Consider the following 18,745-nt stretch of genomic DNA (forward strand, 5'->3'; position numbering starts at 1 on the left):
ATACTAATTAAAATTATGGATATTAAACATTTAGGAACATACAAGTGTCTTATATCATTTTTAAGCTTAAATTCTTGTTAATCTAACCGCACTGTCTGATTTACAATAGGCTTTACAGCGAAAGCATGCCATGCGATTGTTTGAGGACGGCTATCCACATCAAAATATTATTCCACAAGCACAGGTTTCATAAATTCACAAATAGCGATTTAAATATTCACTTACTTTTTGAAAATCTTCCTCTGATTTGTCTTCCAAAGGGTCCCAGCTACAACTTGTAGTGTCGTTTTGTTAGATGAAAATCCGTCCTTATATCCCAAAAAGTCTGTTTAGTTGGCGCCATCGATTTGAGTAATCCACTCCGTTCAACATGTAGAGAAAGGAATCTAAAAAGCTACCGCTAAATTTTGTTAAAACAACTCAAAATACGTTTCTATTTAATCCTCAGATACCCTAAATGTAATTAAACTATAATATTTCATACGGAAAGAATATGTTCAATAGGAAAATAATATTAGCAGGTGCGCGTCCTCTTCGTCGCGTGCGCGTAAGACTGATTTCCAAGTCTGTATCCCAATACTAAAACTCAGAATTCTAACTTGTTTGGGAAGAAACAAGCCTGAAACCTTGAACAAAGATTACTGACATCCAGTAGAAGCCACAGGTATTGCATACTGGGAGCTAGATTGAATTATTTCCCTATACGTTCCAATGGTACCAATTATATGCATATCCTGGCTTCAGGGCCTGAGCAACCGGCAGTTTACTTTGGGCACGTCAGTCAGGCGGAAATGGAGTAAAATAGACCCTGTCCTGAAGTTAACCTCCTAGAGACCCTCTGTGTCCCAGGCGCATGCATTAACATCTTCGCTGTTAGTCGGCCCCCCGTCTCTCTCCTCTCTATTGTTCACTGTTAGTCGGCCCCCCTTCTCTCCTCTCTAATATTCACTGTTATTCGGCCCCCGTCTCTCTCCTCTCTAATGTTCACTGTTAGTCGGCCCCCCGTCTCTCCTCTCTAATGTTCGCTGTTATTCGGCCCCCGTCTCTCTCCTCTCTAATGTTCACTGTTAGTCGGCCCCCCTTCTCTCCTCTCTAATATTCACTGTTAGTCGGCCCCCCGTCTCTCCTCTCTAATGTTCACTGTTAGTCGGCCCCCGTCTCTCTCCTCTCTAATGTTCACTGTTAGTCGGCCCCCCCGTCTCTCTCCTCTCTAATGTTCACCGTTAGTCGGCCCCCCTTCTCTCCTCTCTAATATTCACTGTTATTCGGCCCCCGTCTCTCTCCTCTCTAATGTTCACTGTTAGTCGGCCCCCCGTCTCTCCTCTCTAATGTTCACTGTTAGTCGGCCCCCCTCTCTCTTCTATCTAATGTTCACTGTTAGCTGGCCCCCCTCTCTCTTCTATCTAATGTTCACTGTTAGCTGGCCCCCGTCTCTCTCCTCTCTAATGTTCACTGTTAGTCGGCCCCCCGTCTCTCCTCTCTAATGTTCACTGTTAATCGGCCCCCGTCTCTCTCCTCTCTAATGTTCACTGTTAGTCGGCCCCCCTTCTCTCCTCTCTAATATTCACTGTTATTCGGCCCCCGTCTCTCTCCTCTCTAATGTTCACTGTTAGTCGGCCCCCCGTCTCTCCTCTCTAATGTTCACTGTTAGTCGGCCCCCATCTCTCTCCTCTCTAATGTTCACTGTTAGTCGCCCCCCCCGTCTCTCTCCTCTCTAATGTTCACTGTTATTCGGCTCCCATCTCTCTCCTCTCTAATGCTCACTGTTAGCTGGCCCCCCCTCTCTCTTCTATCTAATGTTCACTGTTAGTCGGCCCCCCGTCTCTCTTCTATCTAATGTTCACTGTTAGTCTGCCCCCGTATCTCTTCTATCTAATGTTCACTGTTAGTCGACCCCCGTCTCTCTCCTCTCTAATGTTCACTGTTAGTCGGCCCCCGTCTCTCTCCTCTCTAATGTTCGCTGTTATTCGGCCCCCGTCTCTCTCCTCTCTAATGTTCGCTGTTAGTCGGCCTCCGTCTCTCTCCTCTCTAATGTTCACTGTTAGTCAGCCCCCTGTCTCTCTCCTCTCTAATGTTCACTGTTAGTTGGCACCCATCTCTCTCCTCTCTAATGTTCACTGTTATTCGGCCCCCGTCTCTGTCCTCTCTAATGTTCACTGTTATTCGGCCCCCGTCTCTCTCCTCTCTAATGTTCACTGTTATTCGGCCCCCGTCTCTCTTCTCTCTAATGTTCACTGTTAGTCGGCCCCCGTCTCTCTCCTCTCTAATGTTCACTGTTAGTCACCCCTCCGTCTCTCTTCTATCTAATGTTCACTGTAAGTCGGCCCCCGTCTCTCTCCTCTCTAATGTTCACTGTTAGTCGGCCCCCGTCTCTCTCTCCTCTCTAATGTTCACTGTTAGTTGGCCCCCGTCTCTCTTCTATCTAATGTTCACTGTTAGCTGGCCCCCCTCTCTCTTCTATCTAATGTTCACTGTTATTCAGCCCCCCTCTCTCTTCTATCTAATGTTCACTGTTAGCTGGCCCCCCTCTCTCTCCTCTCTAATGTTCACTGTTAGTCGGCCCCCGTCTCTCTCCTCTCTAATGTTCACTGTTAGTCGGCCCCCCCGTCTCTCTCCTCTCTAATGTTCACTGTTAATCGGCCCCCCGTCTCTCTTCTCTCTAATGTTCGCTGTTATTCGGCCCCCGTCTCTGTCCGCTCTAATGTTCGCTGTTATTCGGCCCCCGTCTCTCTCCTCTCTAATGTTCACTGTTATTCGGCCCCCGTCTCTCTTCTCTCTAATGTTCACTGTTAGTCACCCCTCCGTCTCTCTTCTATCTAATGTTCACTGTAAGTCGGCCCCCGTCTCTCTCCTCTCTAATGTTCACTGTTAGTCGGCCCCCGTCTCTCTCCTCTCTAATGTTCACTGTTAGTCGGCCCCCCGTCTCTCTCTCCTCTCTAATGTTCACTGTTAGTTGGCCCCCGTCTCTCTTCTATCTAATGTTCACTGTTAGCAGGCCCCCCTCTCTCTTCTATCTAATGTTCACTGTTATTCGGCCCCCCTCTCTCTTCTATCTAATGTTCACTGTTAGCTGGCCCCCCTCTCTCTTCTATCTAATGTTCACTGTTAGTCGGCCCCCCGTCTCTCCTCTCTAATGTTCACTGTTAGTCGGCCCCCGTCTCTCTCCTCTCTAATGTTCACTGTTAGTCGGCCCCCCCGTCTCTCTCCTCTCTAATGTTCACTGTTAGTCGGCCCCCCGTCTCTCTTCTCTCTAATGTTCACTGTTAGTCGGCCCCCGTCTCTCTCCTCTCTAATGTTCACTGTTAGTCGGCCCCCCTCTCTCTTCAATCTACTGTTCACTGTTTGTCGACCCCCCTCTCTCTTCTATGTTCACTGTTAGTCGGCCCCCCCGTCTCTCTCCTCTCTAATGTTCACTGTTATTCGGCTCCCGTCTCTCTCCTCTCTAATGTTCACTGTTAGTCGGCCCCCCGTCTCTTCTCTCTAATGTTCACTGTTAGTCGGCCCCCGTCTCTCTCCTCTCTAATGTTCACTGTTAGTCACCCCCCCCGTCTCTCTTCTATCTAATGTTCACTGTAAGTCGGCCCCCGTCTCTCTTCTATCTAATGTTCACTGTTAGCTGGCCCCCCTCTCTCTTCTATCTAATGTTCACTGTTAGTCGGCCCCCCTCTCTCTTCTATCTAATGTTCACTGTTAGCTGGCCCCCCTCTCTCTTCTATCTAATGTTCACTGTTAGTCGGCCCCCCCCTCTCTCTTCTATCTAATGTTCACTGTTAGTCGGCCCCCGTCTCTCTTCTATCTAATGTTCACTGTTAGTCGACCCCCGTCTCTCTCCTCTCTAATGTTCACTGTTAGTTGGCACCCGTCTCTCTCCTCTCTAATGTTCACTGTTATTCGGCCCCCGTCTCTCTCCTCTCTAATGTTCACTGTTATTCAGCCCCCGTCTCTCTTCTATCTAATGTTCACTGTTAGTCGTCCCCCCTCTCTCTTCTATCTGATGTTCACTGTTAGCTGGCCCCCCTCTCTCTTCTATCTAATGTTCACTGTTAGTCGGCCCCCCTCTCTCTTCTATCTAATGTTCACTGTTAGTCGGCCCCCGTCTCTCTTCTATCTAATGTTCACTGTTAGTCGACCCCCGTCTCTCTCCTCTCTAATGTTCACTGTTAGTTGGCACCCGTCTCTCTCCTCTCTAATGTTCACTGTTATTCGGCCCCCGTCTCTCTCCTCTCTAATGTTCACTGTTAGTCGGCCCCCGTCTCTCTCCTCTCTAATGTTCTCTGTTAGTCGGCCCCTGTCTCCGTCCTCTCTAATGTTCACTGTTATTCGGCCCCCGTCTCTCTCCTCTCTAATGTTCACTGTTATCCGGCCCCCGTCTCTCTTCTCTCTAATGTTCACTGTTAGTCGGCCCCCGTCTCTCTTCTATCTAATGTTCACTGTTAGTCGGCCCCCGTCTCTCTTCTCTCTAATGTTCACTGTTAGTCGGCCCCCCTCTCTCTTCTATCTAATGTTCACTGATAGTCGACCCCCCTCTCTCTTCTATCTAATGTTCACTGTTATTCGGCCCCCGTCTCTCTCCTCTCTAATGTTCACTGTTATTCGGCCCCCGTCTCTCTCCTCTCTAATGTTCACTGTTAGTCGGCCCCCGTCTCTCTTCTATCTAATGTTCACTGTTAGTCGGCCCCCCCGTCTTTCTCCTCTCTAATGTTCACTGTTAGTCGGCCCCCGTCTCTCTTCTATCTAATGTTCACTGTTAGTCGGCCCCCGTCTCTCTTCTCTCTAATGTTCACTGTTAGTCGGCCCCCGTCTCTCTCCTCTCTAATGTTCACTGTTAGTCGGCCCCCGTCTCTCTTCTATCTAATGTTCACTGTTAGTCGGCCCCCCGTCTCTCTTCTCTGTAATGTTCACTGTTAGTCGGCCCCCCGTCTCTCTTCTCTCTAATGTTCACTGTTAGTCGGCCCCTGTCTCTCTTCTATCTAATGTTCACTGTTAGTCGGCCCCCCTTCTCTCTTCTCTGTAATGTTCACTGTTAGTCGGCCCCTGTCTCTCTTCTATCTAATGTTCACTGTTAGTCGGCCCCCGTCTCTCCTCTCTCTAATGTTCACTGTTAGTCGGCCCCCCTTCTCTCTTCTCTGTAATGTTCACTGTTAGTCGGCCCCCCGTCTCTCTTCTCTCTAATGTTCACTGTTAGTCGGCCCCCCGTCTCTCTTCTCTGTAATGTTCACTGTTAGTCGGCCCCCCGTCTCTCTTCTCTCTAATGTTCACTGTTAGTCGGCCCCCCGTCTCTCTTCTCTGTAATGTTCACTGTTAGTCGGCCCCCCGTCTCTCTTCTCTATAATGTTCACTGTTAGTCGGCCCCCGTCTCTCTTCTCTCTAATGTTCACTGTTAGTCGGCCCCCCGTCTCTCTTCTCTGTAATGTTCACTGTTAGTCGGCCCCCCGTCTCTCTTCTCTCTAATGTTCACTGTTAGTCGGCCCCTGTCTCTCTTCTATCTAATGTTCACTGTTAGTCGGCCCCCCTTCTCTCTTCTCTGTAATGTTCACTGTTAGTCGGCCCCTGTCTCTCTTCTATCTAATGTTCACTGTTAGTCGGCCCCCGTCTCTCTTCTCTCTAATGTTCACTGTTAGTCGGCCCCCCTTCTCTCTTCTCTGTAATGTTCACTGTTAGTCGGCCCCCCGTCTCTCTCCTCTCTAATGTTCACTGTTAGTCGGCCCCTGTCTCTCTTCTGTCTAATGTTCACTGTTAGTCGGCCCCCGTCTCTCTTCTCTCTAATGTTCACTGTTAGTCGGCACCCCGTCTCTCTTCTCTGTAATGTTCACTGTTAGTCGGCCCCCCGTCTCTCTTCTCTCTAATGTTCACTGTTAGTCGGCCCCCCGTCTCTCTTCTATCTAATGTTCACTGTTAGTCGGCCCCCGTCTCTCTTCTCTCTAATGTTCACTGTTAGTCGGCCCCCGTCTCTCTTCTCTCTAATGTTCACTGTTAGTCGGCCCCCCTCTCTCTTCTATCTAATGTTCACTGTTAGTCGACCCCCCTCTCTCTTCTATCTAATGTTCACTGTTATTCGGCCCCCGTCTCTCTCCTCTCTAATGTTCACTGTTATTCGGGCCACCCGTCTCTCTCCTCTCTAATGTTCACTGTTAGTCGGCCCCCGTCTCTCTTCTATCTAATGTTCACTGTTAGTCGGCCCCCCGTCTCTCTCCTCTCTAATGTTCACTGTTAGTCGGCCCCCGTCTCTCTTCTATCTAATGTTCACTGTTAGTCGGCCCCCGTCTCTCTTCTCTCTAATGTTCACTGTTAGTCGGCCCCCGTCTCTCTCCTCTCTAATGTTCACTGTTAGTCGGCCCCCGTCTCTCTTCTATCTAATGTTCACTGTTAGTCGGCCCCCGTCTCTCTTCTCTCTAATGTTCACTGTTAGTCGGCCCCTGTCTCTCTTCTATCTAATGTTCACTGTTAGTCGGCCCCCGTCTCTCTTCTCTCTAATGTTCACTGTTAGTCGGCCCCCCGTCTCTCTTCTCTGTAATGTTCACTGTTAGTCGGCCCCCCGTCTCTCTTCTCTCTAATGTTCACTGTTAGTCGGCCCCTGTCTCTCTTCTATCTAATGTTCACTGTTAGTCGGCCCCCCTTCTCTCTTCTCTGTAATGTTCACTGTTAGTCGGCCCCTGTCTCTCTTCTATCTAATGTTCACTGTTAGTCGGCCCCCGTCTCTCTTCTCTCTAATGTTCACTGTTAGTCGGCCCCCCTTCTCTCTTCTCTGTAATGTTCACTGTTAGTCGGCCCCTGTCTCTCTTCTGTCTAATGTTCACTGTTAGTCGGCCCCCGTCTCTCTTCTCTCTAATGTTCACTGTTAGTCGGCCCCCCGTCTCTCTTCTCTGTAATGTTCACTGTTAGTCGGCCCCCCGTCTCTCTTCTCTCTAATGTTCACTGTTAGTCGGCCCCCCGTCTCTCTTCTATCTAATGTTCACTGTTAGTCGGCCCCCGTCTCTCTTCTCTCTAATGTTCACTGTTAGTCGGCCCCCCGTCTCTCTTCTATCTAATGTTCACTGTTAGTCGGCCCCCGTCTCTCTCCTCTCTAATGTTCACTGTTAGTCGGCCCCCCGTCTCTCTTCTCTCTAATGTTCACTGTTAGTCGGCCCCCCGTCTCTCTTCTATCTAATGTTCACTGTTAGTCGGCCCCCGTCTCTCTTCTATCTAATGTTCACTGTTAGTCGGCCCCCCGTCTCTCTTCTATCTAATGTTCACTGTTAGTCGGCCCCCGTCTCTCTTCTATCTAATGTTCACTGTTAGTCGGCCCCTGTCTCTCTTCTATCTAATGTTCACTGTTAGTCGGCCCCTGTCTCTCTTCTCTCTAATGTTCACTGTTAGTCGGCCCCCCTTCTCTCTTCTCTGTAATGTTCACTGTTAGTCGGCCCCCCGTCTCTCTCCTCTCTAATGTTCACTGTTAGTCGGCCCCCCGTCTCTCTCCTCTCTAATGTTCACTGTTAGTCGGCCCCTGTCTCCGTCCTCTCTAATGTTCACTGTACGCCAGTGTGCTCTGGAGATGAGTGCAAATGGATTATGTTTATTAAATATGCACGTAGTGGCAGATTTTTCTCTATTTTCTTTTTGCTGCTAACAAATGTCTTGGCTGTGCTGCGTCGCTCATTCCAATGAGAAGTGGAGTTTGAAAGGGTCTTAAAACATGCCACAGATTAAATATTTATAGAGGGGGCTTTTCAAGCATGTGCTCTTGCACGCATGACTAGCATGATGTTCCCCGGAATACGTCGACCTCACGTTACTGTGAACAGACCGCTGTTCTATATGATTTGCAGCAGCTTCACTTTTTATGGAATACATTACTACTGTATTACTACTCCATTAAGTTATTTCCAGAAGGTTTTGCTTTCCGAGTCAAACTGACATTATTTTTGATCTGCTGAGCCCTGGATAGTCATCATTATCTTGTGTTTATTTAATTTAATGGAAAGTGTGTGTGTGCGTGTGTGTGTGTCCACAGACAGGAGTGTAAGAAGCTGCGTGAGGAGCTAAGGGAGGATCATGAGGATGACAAGAGGGCAGCCCTCATCCAGCTGGCCCAGAACAAGGAGCAGGAGCTGGGCAGTGCCCGCGAGAGCTGGCAGAGGAAGGTGGAGGACCTACTGGAGCAGGTAAGAGACAGTCCACCCTCACCCTGCTGCACCAACTGGGTGTTGTGATATACACACTGGGCTGGGCTCCTGGTTAACTGGACAGTAAGAGGACTCTATCATTTCTACATCTGTCCACTATTATCATCAGTGCTAAGGTTTGGCTGAGATTTCTATAGGGATTTAATATACCTTAAGGTCAATAACATAGGTCGTAAATGTTCACCACTTAACCCATTATATCATGAAACGTCCATTTGGAAGTGTTTGTCATACAATATTAAATCATCCACTTTCTTAATGTCCATGAATAGGCGCGTGGAGAGTGCTCAGGGCCTCGCCCTATGCAGGTAGCCATCACAATGAAAGACTGCTGAGGAACCTGTTCTGTTACCTTAGCTGTAACTCCCACTGCAGTTATAGCCTGCACTGTCACTGACACAAAAGAGGAGAGACTGTAGTGTATGAAGACACAACATGGTGAGTTTGAGGTTGTCATTTGAACTCCCTCTATTGGATATCTATTCAAATGATTGCATTTTAAATCTCCCCAAACTGGCACTGGCAGCCCTGTGAAGGGGACTGAATGGACCAAATATAATTCAAACTGAAACGTTTAAAGTACTTGAACTTGCTAATTGCATTAATATTCTACTTTCCCCTCTTTATTTCCCCGTCACTGTGCTGTATTTACAAACAAATACCAGTATATTTAACTGGTGTGAGTGGCTTGCATGATGCTGCTATGTGTACTCGCTCTGGCTTGCACTAAAGATGCTGGTTTCACTTCAGAGCGTCCATTTTCCTTTACGCAGGTCAGGGTTTATTGTGGGCAACACTTGCAGTGTTGTGTTTTTTCAGGATGGATAGAGTATTTTACCTGGGCTATATACCTATATACCTGGGCTATTTACCTGGGCTATATTTCGGTTTGAAATCTCTGTTCTTTCTGAATGTACCGAAGTATGTTTGGCTTCTCTCTTCACTCCTTGTCTCGAAACAGAGAGAGTTGTTGTAGAACCACTGTGACTGGTTGCTACAGCAGTGAAGCAACGCCATCCAGTTCACAGGCAACACGCATGAAACACTCATGACCTGAGTCTGCCCTCTTCTGAGCATGTATATTCTGTATATGCTCTGGAACTGATTCCTGGTGCACTTCCCACTGGACTGTTTTCATCTTCCTGACCCTGTGAAAGGTGTGTATTTCTGTTATTTTGACGAGACAGAATTACAGCCTCTCTGAGTGGCATGTGATTTACTATACCTCCTACTCGGCTCTCTCTGCTGTGCCATAATAACTACAGTGCCTTCAGAAAGTATTCACACTCTGTTACTTTTTCCATATTGTGTTGTGTTACAGCCTGAATTTTAATCCATTTAAAATTGATTAAATATGTATATATTTTTCCCCCACTGGCCTACACACAATACCCCATAATGTCAAAGTTGAATTATGTTTTTTGATGTTTTTACAAATTAATAAAAAATCTAAACCTGAAGTGTCTTGAGTTAATAAGTATTTATCCCCTTTGTTATGGCAAGCCTAACTATGTTTAGGAGTAAAAATGTGCTTAACAAGTCTCACTCTGTGTGCAATAATAGTGTTTAACATGATTTTGAATGAGTACCTCATCTCCGTATCCCGCACATACAATTATCTATAAGTTCCCTCAGTCGAGCAGAGAATTTCGAACACAGATTCAACCACAAAGACCAGAGAGGTTTTCCAATGCCTCCAAAGAAGGGTACCTATTGGTAAATGGGTAAAAAAAAAAAATTTTTTAAAAAGCAGACATTGAATATCCATTTGAGCAAGCTATTAATTACACTTTGGATTCTGTATCAATACACCATGTCACTACAAAGATACAGGTGCCCTTCCTACCTCAGTTGCCGGGGAGAAAGGAAACCGCTCAGGGATTTCACCATGAGGCCAATGGTAAATTTAAAACAGTTACAGAGATTATAGGAGAACTGAGGATGGATCAGCAACATTGTAGTTTGTTACTCCACAATACTAACCTTATTGACAGAGTGAAAAGAAGGAAGCCTGTACAGAATAAAAATAATCCAAAACATGCAACCTGTTTGCAATAAGGCACTAAAGTAAAACTGCCAAAAATGAGGCAAAGAAATTAACTTTATGTCCTGAATTCAAAGCTTATGTTTTGGGCAAATCCAGCAGAACACATCATTGATTACCACTGATTATTTACAAGCATGGTGGTGGCTGCATCATGTTATGGGTATGCTTGTAATCAGCAAGGATTAGGGAGGGGTTTTTTTTATTATAAAAAGAAACGGAATAGAGCTAAGCACAGGCAAAATCGTATAGGAAAACTTGGGTTCACTCTTGGCATTCCAGGTGAAGCTGGTTGAGAGAATGCCAAGAGTGTGCAAAGCTGTCATCAAGTCTCCGGCTTGATGCTGTTTGCGCTCAGGTCCCAATGGAAGGCATAAAGTAACCTCTTATCCCTCTTCACAAGGAGTTGTGATTTTATCAGGGATGACGAGGGGTGCCATTTAGATAGCAGTCAAACATTTTGCCCAGCAGGAGATTACTTTGATAATGACTCTGGGCACACCAGTGAGTGAGCATTACAGCCTTACAGGCGCTGTATGTCACCTCTTGTTCACTCCAAGGCAGTGTGGGTATTGATTCTATGGGAGGTGTGAATGTCTTCTGTCAATGGCCCGACTTTGCACTGTCAACAGCAACCCACGGCTTGATCACCACTAAAACCCACTAGTCCCTCTCTGACATGAACCCACAGACACGTCCACTGACTCCACTTAGATCACTGCAGCCTGTCTGCCACATGCCCACCGTATCACTGTGTCCTCTGCTGCCCAGAGACAAACTAAATACACTCACTGCATTATAACAGTTTGTCTTTGATCTGCCTCTGGCTTGATAATGTACTATGCACTTCGTACTGTTTGTTGTCCAAATGTTTCATTACGCAGATGCTGGAAATCAATGCATGTGGGGAGAAGGAGGGCATTCAGACAGAGATTCCATTCTCAAAGGCTTTGCTCCAGATTCTTCCTGGTAGCTAGCAGCAGAGTCAGGGTGACTTATGGAGGTGTCACCACCGTGGTTCTCTTCTTCCCATAAACTCCTCTCCTGCTCTGGGCCCAGTCAGTCTCATTATTCACAGTAATAATACTAAGTACTAATGAAGCCATGGCTGATTCATGTGGGATGACTGAGCTGTCATGTTGATCACACGTACAATACAGTACTGATTGGACGTCACCAAAGGTTGCAAAGCAGCCAAAGTTGCTCCAGGCCTACCATTTTGAAAGAACGATTTTGAGGGCGTAATGGAAAATGTCATTTTGTTGCACCCTTTAACAAAAATGTAATGTTGTGTTGCTTCAGGTCATAACTGCCGGTAAAAATGTATATCTGTTTTTGTTGTTAACAAAATAGGCATATGTTAAGGAAGTTTACAGACAAACAGCTATCTGTAAGAGAAATACTAATAACACACAGACAATCTGATCTAAAATCTGTTCTTCTCTATTCCCTCTCTTTCTCTCTCTCCCATCACTTTATCTCTCTCTCGTCCTTCTCTCTCTCGCTCTCTCTCCCTTTACTTCCCTCCCCCTCATCAGATCTCGTTGCTGAAGCAGAGTCTGGAGATGCAGTTGTCTCAGTCGCAGACCTCCCTGCAGCAGCTCCAGGCCCAGTTCAGCCAGGAGCGGGAGCACTTGAGCCAGCAGCTCCAGGAGCTGCAGCTGGAACACCAGCGCAGGGAGCACAGCCTACAGGAGGCCCACTGCTGCGCCATGCAGGACCTGGAGGAGACCCGCCAGCACGACCTCAAGGTGAGGCCCCTACCGGTCTGTCTACAAAGTCTCCGGTCATAGTAAATGTCCTGACCATCAGACCAACCCGATCACCACCAAGCCCAACCCCTTTTGTCTACTGGGGGATCTAGCCATGACATTCCCTCTGTCCCTGTGACATCACTACCTCTTATCTGTATAATTTGTACTTTATGCCCATTGACATGCACATTGCGACTCTGCTCTACAGGGTGCCCAACCCTCTTCCCTTTTACATATGAACTCTTTCAGCTTACAAGTGGTTAGAATCACTGCCAGTGTGAAGGCTCCCATCTGGTGGCTTTAGAGCACTAGATTAGAAATGAGGCATTATGGGCCAGTATAGGCTCTGATGTGTCAGTAAGACTGGATATCAGTCAGGTACACAGAATGAGGAGAGACGGTGAAGATTTACTGGTGACGTGGCCAGATGAAGTTTTACAACAGTGAGTCCATCAACATTACCAGAGACGTGAAGGGGTTGACTCCTGAGCGGATCAGTGATTTGGACCTGACCCTGATTGCTGTCTGGGACACACACTATTTTTCAATTCTTCACCCTTCAAAACGAAAAGGCTACATCAGCATAGTATTTGATGGAATTACGATGCAACACATCTAATATTGTCCCAGGGTTTTAAATATGAGTAATGTGGTGCAGTAATGTAATATTATGGGAATGTTTTGGGAATCTGGCGTGGCATCTGTGTAATAGTAATTCAGATGGTGATGAGTTTGTTGTCAGCACAGCCGGGGGAAATACACTTGGGTCCATAAGCCAGTAACTTCATGCTCAGTTCCAACTCTTTAAAAATCAGCCCTCTGCTCATAGAGCTCTTTATAGGACATGAGAGTTATGTAGCAAGATGGAGCTATATCGATCAGCACGGGTCATGAATGTGGGTTCATGCTTGAAAGGCAGATTGTCAGTCAGGCTCATGCATGGGTTAACTGTGTAGGTCTTTGTCAGGAAGACGATTGGATCTGTTCATTTATTCACTGGTGTTTACTAAGTAAATGCATCTGGGTGCAGGGTTCACTGTGGCACAATCTCAGCTGGAGCAAGCTGCATTTCCTCCTCGCAAAACAATTAATACTGGATAGCCAAAGAGCGGGTACCATTTTGTGGCAGAACAGATATGCCCAGTTCTCCGTCTTTACATATAAGACTTACTGACTGTACCCTAAAACACTGACATTTCAGTACTGATCTGGGCATTTCATAATCATGGTTGAAGTATGAATCAGAACTTATTTATTAATCCAGAAAATACCCAATACGTGAAAATAGACTTCTGAAAAATATAACGACATTCACATTTTCAAACACGGAATCTTTTCTTTCCAAAGAAAAGGGAACAAATGGGTTTTTCTGCACTCAACAAGGCCGTTTTGAAATGCATTTAACCTTACTCAGAGGCTTCGTTTGAGATTCTAAAACCCTCGGTTGAAGTTTATGTTAAGGGGTCATGCAGGCGTTATGCAAAGCTGACACATTGTCCCTGAGCATTCTGTCTCACCTCTCCAGCCACAGATTGGATTAGAAGTATAAGACCTATGAGTCATCGGAGATTGAATGGGACGAAAAGTCTTTCCTGTCTGCTAATGAAAGAACATAGCTCACAAACCTCCCCTAGGAACACATTTATCTCAATAGCTGTTCTCTCTTAAAAAGACGCTAGGTTGACTCAAAGTTGTTTCTTATAACCTTTTGCGGGGATAAATGTATTTGGGTTTAGTTTGTTCTAGACATGTTTTATGAGGAGAAAGTCATTTAGAGTGTAGTAAAGCAAACAGAACTGTCTTGTTTGAGGCATTAGGGACAAATTCAGTTTCTCCTTGCCTGCAGGAGGAATACACATCCCCTGATTGTATCTATTTGCATCACAAACTCTGTTATACAATAACTAATAAAATGCTAATTTTAACATCCAATCTAGATCTCTACTTTTTCACAGTAAAACATTTCCTGTAAATCCCCTAGTTCTAGGTATGAACACACAATACGGTGTCTCTTGGGATTCTCGCAAACTATCGTTTTTTTCTCCGTTCAATTTTATTTTCAATTTGTGCACAGGCTGCAGACAGTATCAACTGCATGAATGAGACTGCGCACAGACCTAACAGACCCAGGGCTTTGGACCTGAGAGAAAATATATAGATCATTTACTAGCCTTGTCCCATACCATTGTCAACCAATACATGAACAAACACACTTAGGAATTAGCTAAAACACAAACACAAACACGGCCCAAGGACCACCAGCCTAACAATTACCATCTAGATACTACACTACATAGACTCTGACAAATAGGCATTGAAATAAGCCTTGTTACTGAGATACCAACATAGCCATTCCCTCTAACTCCCATGTTTCTACAGTACATGGTTTGATCTGGAACTTTGTTTGTGGTGATGGGAGACTTTAGCTTGTTATCTATTCTAAAAGGGCTGCTGTCGCTACGGGGTTCTTCCCCCACTGAGGTTAGGAACATTGCTTTCTACTGAACTCTCCCAGCAGTAGCCTATTAGAGGCCTTGCTGCCTAGCCACAGAATGTCCCCCCTGACGGCCATTAGAATGATACTGACATGACCTAACCTTTTACTTCTCCACAAGGACACTGTGCCGACACACACAGTGATGTGGCTCAACCACTAACTGTTGGATATAGTATTCAACAAACATAATTGCTAAGAACATCATGCCTCAGCTGATTTATTCTTGTTTACTTTGTAAGGCCTACCTATTTGATTTAATATTATACAAGTCATATGTTGATTGAAAGGCACTGTTATCTTTCCATTTCCATCTAAATCGTGTTTTATCCCTATCAATCTGGTGTTGTGGCCCCTGTCTCTCTGTCTCTCTCTACTCTCTCTACTCTCTTTCTTTGTCTCTTTCTTTGTCTACCCCCTCCCTTCCTCTCTCCCTCCCATGATTGGTGATTGTAGTGTGATATGAAAGGTGTATTCATGAGGTTTGACAAGTACCAGGTGTCTAGTGTTACTTTATGGAGCTGTGACCTTATCCTTGCCATGTTAACGGCTCTGTGTCTACTTAATTGAGTTTTGAGTGGCGTATTGTGTGCTGTTTTGCTTGCTGTTGCTGGAAAACCTTCCAAAAGCCCTAACAAGCTGCTGATGATATGCTTAAGTGCTAATTAATTGTAATATAATTCCATAGTGATCAGGAATAATGTTTAGAACATGCCACTGCCTGAGTACCTTTCAGCCTTTTTGTTACTGAACTACACTTAGTCCAACAGCAACATATAGGTTGAGTTGAACTGATGCTGTTGCAAGATTCTCCCAAACTGATCTTTCTCTTCACCATCTGAACTCTTCATATATGTTTCAGACTTTCCCTTCTAGCGATGAAAATAATGATTATTTTTTTTCATTAACCATTGCCAACATTATATACAATGATTTGTATGTCATTAGTTTGTCCTTGTCCTAACCTGTGTGTGTCCCTCCTGACCTCTGAACTCGCGTGTGCGTGTTTGTAGAAGCTGGAGCATCGTCTGCGGCAGCAGCACCACATAGAGCTCCAGTCTGTGAGAGAGGCTCACAGACACAGCATTGAGACGCTCAAACAGCAGTCAGAGCAGGAGCTGCAGACTCTACGCTTCGAGCTGGAGGACGAGGGCAAGGCCATGCTGGGTAAGAGCCATGCTGGGTTAGGGTCTGATGGGGGAATGGTTCTCCGGGTCTCTCCGGGTCTCACACTGGGTTAAGGGCCCAGCAGACGTTGGGGCCACATCGGAAGCCCTAACAACGAAGGCCATGTTGGGTAAGGACCTTGAGAGAGAGAAAGGCAATATGTAGTGAAGGACCATTCTAGGTAAATAGCAGACTTGGTTGTAGCCTTTAGAAAAAGCCATTGGAAGCTAGTCTTGCTAAACACAGCCTGACACTCCTCCCTTTAGGAATCAAGGCAACGCTGGATATTCCATCACATAGCTTATTAGAAGCAGGAGATGTACTGTGTGATGAATGTGTTTTAATTAGCTAGAGGCGAGCTCCCTAAGGACCCTGTCTGTCTCTCTATCTCTTTGGTTCCTAGCCTCTCTGCGCTCTGAGCTGAACCACCTCCATGCCTCGGCCATAGAACATCTACGGCAGACCCACCAACAGGAGACGGCTGCAGCTAAACTGGAGCTGGAGAACGCCCTGGAGAACAGCCGGACACAGGTCAGAGTCACCGGGACTTACTGGCATTCCACATATCACTTAGTTAACAGAGATAATGGAAACAATATGGATGGGCCAGCATTAGTTTGTACTACAGTATTATTGGATATTGGCCATGAACAACAGCATTGTAAAAAAATATGTTGGTATTGTAATCGCCTTTAACAGCAGGCAATTTTGTATAGTGGCTTAACGATGAGGTTAGACATTAGCTCAATGAATGAGGATAGATAATGATATTAAAAAAGGGAGAAATAGTAAAAAAAATCTAGATAATCCTTCTGTGCCTTTTATTGTGCAGACTGAAATGATTTAGCAAAAATGGCCATAGAAGAGAAATATCTCCCTTGGCAACAGCCCTTTTTTCTCTTCTCCACTCTGGCTTCTGTTGCTTGTATATTCACACATCTGAATAGCTGTGTGGCTTGTTGGATACAGCTTGAGCAAGAGTAATCAGTGGGTTGGAACCTGGGGTTCTGGCCTCCTAGAGAGAGAACAAGTGACGGCCTCCCTCGCTCCCACACACAGACAGACAAACACACACACTCCACAGAGAAAGGGTATTTTAAAATGCTCAATACATCCTCCATTTGCTCCCGATTCCTCGACTTTCTGCAACATATCTGGGTGCTTTATAACACTAACACATGCGCTATTCACAGAAACAAAGATCTTAACTATTGCCTATTGTACATAACCAATAGCTTTGCCACACCCAGATTACAGTATGTGCAGTTTAAAAGATGGTAATGCGCACGGGGGAAGGCTGATGTGTCTGTTAGAGAGCAGTAGGTTTACCTCCCATAATAACAGCACTCTGAGCCGGTCCAACTCCTGTCAACGGGCTCTTCATCTCAGGCATAAATCACTCTAATTAAGTCTAATGCCCTGGGTCCTCTCTCATCGCCATGGCAGAGCCAGATGTTCAGGACCAGGCACACAGCTGTTTCTGAGGGGACCTACTCCTACGCTAGTCAGCCTACAGCAAGGTTACAAGGCAAATACAAGTTCTACCTGCCAAATAAAAGAAGATACGAGCCAGGGTACCTACTGCAGTGCGAGCAGGTTCACTTTCCACAGTGGGGGCAATGCAAATAGTCTGGGTAGCCATTTGATTAGATATTCAGGAGTCTTATGGCTTTTAAGAAGCCTTTTGGACCTAGACTTGGTGCTCCAGTACCGCTTGCCCTGTGGTAGCGGAGAGAACTGTCTATGACTAGGGTGGCTGGAGTCTTTGACCATTTTTAGGGCCTTCCTCTGACACCGCCTGGTATAGAGGTCCTGGATGGCAGGATGCTTGGCCCCAGTGATGTACTGGGCCGTATGCACTACCCTCTGTAGTGCCTTGCGGTCAGAGGCCGAGCAGTTACCATACCTGGCGGTGATGCAACCAGTCAGGATGCTCTCGATGGTGCAACTGTATAAACTTTTGAAGATCTGAGGACCATTCCAAATCTTTTCAGTCTCCTGAGGGGGAATAGGTTTTGTCGTGCCTGCTTCACGACTGTCTTGGTGTGCTTGGACCATGTTAGTTTCTTGGCGATGTGGACACCAAGGAACTTGAAGCTCTCAACCAGGCTCCATTGCAGCCCCGTCAATGAGAATGGGGGGCGTGCTCGGTCCTCAATTTCCTGTAGTCCAAAATGATCTCCTTTGTCTTGATCACGCTGAAGGAGAGGTTGTTGTCCTGGCACCACACGGCCAGGTCTCACCACGAGGCTGTCTCGTCGTTGTCGGTGATAAGGCCGTTGTGTCATCGGCAAACTTAATAATGGTGTTGGAGTCGTGCCTGGCCATGCAGTGATTTGTGAACAAGGAATACAGGAGGGGACTGAGCACGCACCCCTGAGGGGCCCCGTATTGAGGATCAGCGTGGCGGATGTGTTGTTACCTGCCCTTACCACCTGGGGGGGTGGCCTGTCCAGGATCCAGTTGCAGAGGGAGGTGTTTAGTCCCAGGGTCCTTAGCTTAGTGATGAGCTTTGAGGGCACTATGGTGTTGAACATTGAGCTTTAGTCAATGAATAACATTCTCACATAGGTGTTCCTTTTGTCCAGGTGTGAAAGGGCAGTGTGGAGTACAATCGAGATTGCATCATCTGTGGATCTGTTGGGGCAGTATGCAAATTGGATCTAGGGTTTCTGGGATGATGATGTTGATGTGAGCCATGACCAGACTTTCAAAGCACTTCATGGCTACAGACGTGAGTGCTACGGGTCAGTAGACATTTAGGCAGGTTACCTTAATGTTATTGGGCACAGAGACTATGGTGGTCTGCTTGAAACATGTTTCTATTACAGACTCCGACAGGAATAGGTTGAATATGTCAGTGGAGACACTTGCCATTTGATCAGCGCATGCTCGGAGTACACGTCCTGGTAATCCGTCTGGCCCTGCGGTCTTGTGAATGTTGACCTGTTTAAAGGACTTACTCACATTGACTGCGGAGAGCATGATCACACAGTCATCTGGAACAGCTGATGCTCTCATGTACGTTTCAGTGTTATTTGCCTCGAAGTGAGCATAGAAGTAATTTAGCTCGTCTGGTAAGCTCGTGTCACTGGGCAGCTCGCGGCTGTGGTTCCTTTTGCCA

General features: G+C 46.3%; 1 protein-coding gene across 18 annotated transcripts in view; it reads left to right on the forward strand.

Moving 5' to 3' along the window:
* LOC110529583 (protein FAM184A) overlaps positions 1–18,745 on the forward strand; it is a 110,708-nt gene that overhangs the window by 67,414 nt on the left and 24,549 nt on the right. For all 18 annotated transcript variants that reach the window (XM_036985007.2, XM_036985012.2, XM_036985010.2 and 15 more), the window contains 4 exons: positions 7,991–8,141; positions 11,745–11,957; positions 15,468–15,621; positions 16,025–16,152. In XM_036985007.2, coding sequence (XP_036840902.1) covers positions 7,991–8,141; positions 11,745–11,957; positions 15,468–15,621; positions 16,025–16,152 — 646 coding nt within the window. The remainder of the gene's footprint in view (positions 1–7,990; positions 8,142–11,744; positions 11,958–15,467; positions 15,622–16,024; positions 16,153–18,745) is intronic.

This window comes from Oncorhynchus mykiss, chromosome 8 (genome assembly GCF_057628025.1).
Source record: "Oncorhynchus mykiss isolate SJ-2025 chromosome 8, ASM5762802v1, whole genome shotgun sequence".
Lineage (NCBI taxonomy): Eukaryota > Metazoa > Chordata > Actinopteri > Salmoniformes > Salmonidae > Oncorhynchus > Oncorhynchus mykiss.